Genomic DNA, 7,766 nt, shown 5'->3' on the forward strand with positions numbered 1-7,766 from the left:
CGTTCTAATCAGTTGATCAGGCTTTGCAGAAGCTTGAGTTATCAGATGCAGTTTTCGTGGGAACATTCATTCACAGATGAAAAAAACTCACTGAAAATATAAACCATTTGAGACTTCTCGTTAAACCATGTGGCATTATAATTGCTTTCATTTTCCTTTCCTTTCTGGGAGTCCGGTGGAATTTAAATTTTTTTTAATTACATTTATTTTAATGTGTGAGAGAGAGAAAAAGAGGCACTTGTGCCATGGTGCACGTGTGGAAATCAGAGGACAGCTCGCAGAAGTCAGTTCTCTCCTTCTCCCGTGTGGGTTCCAGGGATTGAACTCGGGTCATCAGGCTTGGCAACAAGCACCTTTACCTGCTCAGACATCTGCCAGCACTGATGGGATTTTTAAAGGTTATAAACTACCAAAATCAAAGTGTGCATAGAAGGGATCATTGAGAAAGAAGGTTGATTGGGCAGTACAGGAAGTGAATGGAGTTGGGGAACCTTATTTAGGCGACACAGAAGGCTGACACCACATAGGAACAGATACCAGGCAGTTTTACTGCAGGACTCCAGGAAGGAAGGCCGAGGCAAAGGTTAAATAAGGAGTTCAAAGCAGCAACTTTGGCTGGAATGCTGTGACAGGAATAATTAGGGCCCCAGGGCTCTTCCAAGCCACATGGTCAGAGGACACCTTGCCCTCCTGCCTCTAGTTCCTACTGCTCTGGGTCCTGTGTGAGGTGAGGAAGGGACAGCAGTGAGGCCCATGCTTCAGGCTAACTTGCAGACACCTGCATTCTAGGTGCAGCTCCCCAGTGGGACCACAGGACAGCTGGCAGCTAACAACTGTGTTTAGGCACAGTCTTGTTCCAGGCAAAGGGCCTCTCACCAGAGCATCACAGAAAGGCCTCTGAATTCTGGTAGCAAAGAGGTTCCTGGCCCCTCCCGCAGGTCCTATTCTGCCTCGAGGTGTCATGGTGACAAGCCCCAGAAGCTTATTGCTTCACACTTACCTATGAGCACAAAGCCAAGGCACTGAAAATTTGAGGGAAGCTGCAAATGTCAAAACCAGAGACCAAACCAAAGAGAAAAGAGTGATGCAGGTGATGCAGGTGATAGTGATGCAGGGAGTAGAAGGGAACTCAAAATCATTTCTTAAGACATCGGAGAGCCAGGTGAAGTAGTGCATGCCTTTCATCCCAGCACTCAGAAGGCAGAGGCAGGTGAATTGAGGCCATCCTTGTCTACATAGTGAGTTCCAAGCCAGCTGGAGCTACAGGAAGACCCTGTCACAAAAACCAAAACAAAACAAGAGCAGTGGAGCTATGAAAGAAGATATGGTTATCATTAAACAGAACGGGGGCCAGTTCCTATTTCTTAGTGAGTCCTGCTTTGTCCCCTTGGAACATTTAAGGTTCATCTGTTCCTCTTTAAGAAAGTTTAAGAAAAAGCATCCCTTCAAAACTGGAAGAGGAGGGCCAGCAAAATGACTCAGCTGGTAAAGGCAGTTGCTACACAAGCTTGGCAACCTGAGTTCAATCCCGGAACTCACACAAAGGTGGAAGGAGAGAAAAGACTCCCAAAAAACTGTCCTCTGAGGGCACCCTGTCCCCCCCCCACTCCATACACACACCACACATCACACATCTACACACACAATAATAATAAAGTACACTGAAAACCAGAAAAGCAAACTGTTTTCCACCAAGAATCTCACAAAGAGCCAGATCATTGTCAGAGGGACGGATGGAACAAAGAAGTTACCTTCCCTCTGCCTTTTCTCCGGAAGCTACCAAAGGAGATGATCCAGCAAAAAAGAACAGGAGCCAAGAAAGCAAAGGCTCAGGGAACACTAGATCCTGTACATGATAAATCCCAGAATGAAAGCCAAGAAGAGGCCATGGCAGCTCCTGGGCCCAGAGAGTGGGTTGCCCAAACCAGAACAGGAAGATGGAGAGCTATTGGACTGAGGTCCGGGTGGGATAAAAGGGAACTGCTGTGCTTAAGTTGTAGAAAAATTTTCATTAGTTATTTTAATAGATAAAACATTTAAAAGACATTAAGAGTTGTTCACAGAAAACAAAGCAAATGAAACAAAAACCCAGTTAATTATTAATTTCAGGGCAAAATGAAAATCATACAAGCAATAGGGTATGGCTGTATGAATGTTATTTGACTCAGCAGTGAACAATATTTAATGATTGATGGCTCAGCAAGTAAAAGTGACTTGAGTTCAATCTCCAGAGCCCACAGTAGAAGGGAAGATCTGACTCCTGAAAGTTGTCCTCTGATGTCCATGTATGTGCATTTCTCCCTCTCTCTCTCTCTCTCTCTCTCTCTCTCACTCACACAATAATAATAATAAATACATTGTTAATCTTGGCCATGTAATTCACTCAAAAGTTGATATAAACATAATAGTGAGATGAGAAAAGGGCAGAAACTAATCCCTTACCACTCATGGCAAGGAAGTTAATGAGTGTCAAAAATTGTCACAAAGGGAACACATTGAGGAAGACACTGACATTGACATTTAGCCTTTATATACATGGGCACACACATGAATATGTACACACACACACACACACACACACACACACACACACACACACACACATGGCCACATAAGAAAGAGCATTGAAATCATGTTAGAAATATTAATACTAGGGCTGAGGTGGCTCAGGGGGTAAAGATGTTTGCTGCCAAGCCTGATAACCTGAGTTCAATCTCCAGATCCAACATGGTGGAAGGAGAAAACTGACTCACACAAGTTATTCTCTGACCTACACACACATACACACACACACACACACACACACACAAAGAGAGAGACAGAGAGAGACAGAGAGAGAGAGGGAAGTGTTTTTCTGTAAGCTCTTTTTTTTTTAATGTGTATGCATGTATTGCCTGCATGTAGGTAAGTGCACCTGTGTTGTGCAATGCCCGAGGACAGAAGATATCATTGGATCCTCTGGAACTGGAATTATGGACAGTTGTTAGCTGTCATGTGGGTGCTGGGATTGAACCCCAGTCCTTTGCAAGAGCAGCCAGTGCTCTTAACTGCTGAGCCATCTCTCCAGTCCCTAATCTGGTTTTGTAACTGACCTCCAAGACATATATTTGTGTGTGTGTGTGTGTATGAGTGTATTGTGTGCATGTGTATATGTGCACTTGTGTCATGCAATGCCCATAGAGGTCAGAAAAAGATGTCAGATCCCCTGTAACTGGAGTTATGGATGGTTGTTAGCTGCCATATGCGTACTGGGAATCAATCCCAGGTCCTCTGCAAGAGCAGTCAGTGATCTTAACCACTGAGCCATCTCTCCAGCCCCTTCTGTGAGCTCTTTCTGATTCATTGGAAATGGTAACATAATGGACCTAGGAAGCATGGTTCTCTCTCTTACATGTCACTAGGTGACTATGTCACCTACCTCTCCCAACTCAGCTTCCTTTTCTATGAAATGAGTGGGCTGGATGGGATCTTTACAGTACCCCAGTTCTATGGCTTGGGGCTTCTCAAACATCACACCATTAATAAATCATTATGTTTGACACAGCTTTTTCTTTTTCTTTTTGTTTTTGAGACAGGGGCTCCCTGTAGCCCCAGATGACCTGAAACTTGATATGAAGGTCAGGGTAGCCTTGATCTCAAAGAGATCCACCTGCATTTGACTTCCAAGTGCTGGGACTAAAGGCATGAGCCATCATTCCCAGCTTGACACAGGTTTAAAAAGTTTCAGGAACCAAAATGTTACTAGGATGGTGTCTTCAGATCCTTCTGCCTACACCCTCCCCCTCTGGAGAAATGGTCCCAATCTAGTGTCACCAGAAACGGGAGACTTGAAGCTTTAGGAATGGCAATCCAGTTACATTAGACCAAGAAAACAACAACAGCAGAGGGTGCCAGTCCTCGGCCGGTCACTGGGAAACAGCTTGTTAGTGGGTTCAGGAGGGTCTAAGCCTGGGCCCTGGCTGCTCTAATAAGCTAGGCGTGGCCCCTCATCTTCAACAGGCCAGTTAAAGAAACAAGCGCAAAGCAGGGCAAGGAGGTTTATTCAATGTGACCACACTGGGAAGAGGAACTAAAAGTCCACCTTCGGGTTTCTAATATGAAGGTTTAAGTTTAAATGGAGGTGTGTAATCAAGCAGCCCTGCTCAAAGTGTGGTCCCACCCGTCACTGGCCCATCGTTGTCCAGGCTAGAGTCTCTTCTGCAAGAGGTTCTGACAAGTTGTCAGAACTATGAAATCTGCAGAATATGAATATGCAGGCCTGCCCTCTTGGCTACTTACTCTCTGATAAGTAGAGCAGACTTCACATGGATGGTGGGTGAACGGTACAGATGGGTAGAGCTGCTGTTTACTGGGATGACTTAACTCACTCAGATGTGGTGAGAGGTCCTCATGTTCAGACTCTCAGTAGAGTGTCTCAATGACCATGAGCTAATTATTATCCTTCTGTCAGAGGTGAGAAAACTCAGTGGGCTTGAGGACACCGAGCTGGTTATAAAGAAGGGGGCTTACCGAGATTGGACCTCAGGTCTGTTTGACTCCCAATCAGTTCTTTATCCCTGGCCACTGTTGCTCAGGTGCCAGGCACGAGGGAGCAGACTGGATAGTGCTTTGAAGACGGTAAGGAAGTAAACAATGCCAAGTCTGCACCACCTGTTGTAACCTAGCTTTTGCTGTATTTTCAGGAGATTAGTTATTTCCAGTTCCCTGGTGAGCTCTTGATGAGGATGTTGAAGATGCTGATCCTACCACTGGTGGTCTCCAGGTGAGAAGCAGGTGGGAGGGGGAGGCACAGAGGAGCCTACTGTGGAGGGGTGAGCCCCTTCTTGTGAGGTAGAGACAAATATCCCAGTTCAGAGCCCCAGCTAGCCCCATCTATCACTTCATAAGCCTTTCATCACCTCCCAATATCCCATTGGGTTAAGAATCTATCAGTGGGTCTGGAGAGACACAGCAATTAAGAGCACTGGCTGTTCTTGCCAAGGACCTAGGTTTAGGTCCCAGTACCCACATAGCTGCTAACAACTGTCAGTAACTCAGTTCCAGGAGATCTGACTGTTATACTCAGCCAAGAAAATTACAGATCACCACCACATACATAAGCCATTTAAAAGGAAAAGGAGTTCTTTATTGATAAACTCCTGAGAGAGGATAGTGCCTTTGAAATGCTCTCAGTGCGGAAGCTCAGGGTACAGAGTTTATAAAGGCAGGACCAGGTGGAGGTCAGAGAGATCTTGCTACAGTAGTTTTGGTTGCACTTCTAGTCCATAGTCAGGGCTGTGAAAAGCCCCAAATGTATTGCTAGGGGAAGCTAGTGGCTGGGAGAATGCCAAACCAGGCATAACCTGGAGTCAGGACTGGCCCAGAACAGTTACTTCATGAAACCCTCTTCTGGTCTCTGTGGGCATTGTGCCCAAGTGGTGCAATTACATACATGTAAGCAAAACACACATAAAATAAAAGTAATTAGGTAATTAAAAAAAGAGTATCAGGCTGGGTGTGGTGGTGCACGCCTTTAATCCCAGCAATCAGGAGGCAGAGGTAGGTGGATCTCTGAGGCCAGCCTGGTCCACATAGTGAGCTCCAGGCCAGCTGGAGCTATAGAGAGACTCTGTCTCAACCCCCCCCCCAAAAAAAAGAATATCAGAGAGTGAGGTCAAAGCCTCCATGACCTATTCACTTCCCAAAGCCCCCACCTTTGAATACTGCTAATGTCACAGACCACGCCGTCAACACATGAATTTGTGGGGGACATTTCAGATCCAAACCACAACCATCTAGGCCAGAGCACCCTTTCTCTCCTGTGTGTCCTGTGAGCCCCACACTCTATTAACAAGCCACCTGATATCTCCAACACGGATGGTCACAGAATTTGAAGTTCATTGTCACCAACTTGAGGTTTTACAGCACAGAGTTCCTTCCCCAGCTTTCCGCTGTCAGTACGTGGCTATTCTATCTGCCCAGTGCCCTGGTTCTTTTCCTCATCCAACACCAGACCATCAGCTACATAAGCTGACTATCTCTGAAGTGGAGCAGCTCACCCCTCCACACCAGGGCAGGGTTCTCTCTTCCTCAGCTGGACTCCACGGTCACCTTGTTGGCCTCCCTGCCTTGGTTCTCGCTCTGTACCCATCTAGTCTCCACACAGTGACCAGAACAGTCTCAGGAAAAATCAGAGTGGGCCAAGCCATTCATTTACCTTCTGTGTCTTCCATGACATTTAAAATAAACAATTAAATCCTTAACCTGGCTTCCGAGGCTCTGCATGGTCTGCCCTGCCTCTCCCACCTCATTTCATGTCATACCCGCTCCAGTCCTGTAGGCTACTGGCCCTCTGAGCAGAACAGACCTTTCCCCAGCTCAGGGCCTCCATGTATGCTGTTCCTTCTACCTGGAGCATGTGTTCTCAGTGCCTTATACCCTTCTCTCTTCTTCCTTTAGATCTCCACATTGTACAGTCCCCACTTGGGGCCCCCTCACCATCTTGCTCCGTCCCACTTTGTTTTGGTCTCCACATCCACAAGGCACTCACTGTCTATTCTGTGTGTCTCACTTCTTGCCTTGTCCATCTGTCTTCCCATGGACTATAAGCTCAGAATACTTGTCTTACTGGATCAGCTATTGCATTAGCACTCCCATACTATGTCTTCTGGGTACTCATCCCTGCAGTGGGTACTATGGATCCAGAGGTCAAGTGGGCACTTCTCTGCCCTTAAGTTGCACATTGGCTCTAGGCAAGACTGGCTGGGTAAACACAGTTCCCAGTAGCTTAGGAAATGAAGCTTCTGGCTGGGCAGCTTTGGGCCCCTTCGCTGTGCCTCGGCTGCCTGGGCGGTTGGTTAGTCAGAACAGAGACATCACACACAGTCAACCCTGTAGTCAGATCTAAGTTCCTGCCCTGGCCTTGTGCAAGTCCCTTAACTCAGGAAAGAAAAATCCTGTTCTGAAGTCTGTGGCCTGGGGCAAGATGTCCCTCCCTGGGCTGTGCTCCTGGTGACAAAGCTCTGTCCAGCCCCACCCCCACCCCCCCAGTCCTTACTCTCCCCACCAGACCAGAGCACGTTCTCCTAGCTGGGACAAGAATGTAATATTAACTTGAGAAAAGCCAGTGTGCTTGTATGTTTCATATGTTTATTATACAGTTTGGGCTGGTGCAGAGTAACCTGTCACTGAGGAATGAAAGGACCTTAACGGTTTTCTACCAAGGGAGAATTAAACCTTTGTATGTTGGGGATGGGGGTTGGATTTGTGTTTTTTGTTTCTGCTTTTGTAAGGCTAAGCAAGTTGTTACCACTGACCCACATCCCAGCCCCAGAATGATACACTTTTGAGCCCCAAGCCTCTTGTCCCTGACCCTCCTTTGATTATTTTTATTTTATTTTATTTTCAAAAGAAAAATAGTGTTTTATTAACTAACACACTGTTATAATACACTTTAAGGTACAATAAGGTAGCCTTTAAACTTGAGGTGGTCTTAAAGATAACAAATGAACAGAACTCCAACTTTTGAAATAGGTGAGCTGCTGCAGTTATAGGTATACATTTAGGAAAATTGTATAGCTCTTACAAGACCAGCAATGTAATTTTATTTTGTACATTTTTTAATTGAAAATATAAACAATAATTAAAAAATAAAAGAAAATACAGCATAATAAAAAACATACATTTCTCAATTAAATGTACTGGATACATATAAATTTTAAGGGAAGAAGCAAAAAAGGAAAATGGTTGATATTTAAGTGCAGACTGACTACCAAGACAAAAAAAAA

General features: G+C 45.5%; 1 protein-coding gene across 4 annotated transcripts in view; it reads left to right on the forward strand.

The window, feature by feature from the left end:
* Slc1a7 (solute carrier family 1 member 7) overlaps positions 1-7,766 on the forward strand; it is a 75,800-nt gene that overhangs the window by 4,261 nt on the left and 63,773 nt on the right. For all 4 annotated transcript variants that reach the window (XM_008828417.3, XM_029561261.1, XM_017796980.2 and 1 more), the window contains exon 2: positions 4,683-4,762. In XM_008828417.3, coding sequence (XP_008826639.1) covers positions 4,683-4,762 — 80 coding nt within the window. The remainder of the gene's footprint in view (positions 1-4,682; positions 4,763-7,766) is intronic.

Source organism: Nannospalax galili, unplaced genomic scaffold (genome assembly GCF_000622305.1).
Source record: "Nannospalax galili isolate Female #2095 unplaced genomic scaffold, S.galili_v1.0 scaffold713, whole genome shotgun sequence".
NCBI classification, from domain to species: domain Eukaryota; kingdom Metazoa; phylum Chordata; class Mammalia; order Rodentia; family Spalacidae; genus Nannospalax; species Nannospalax galili.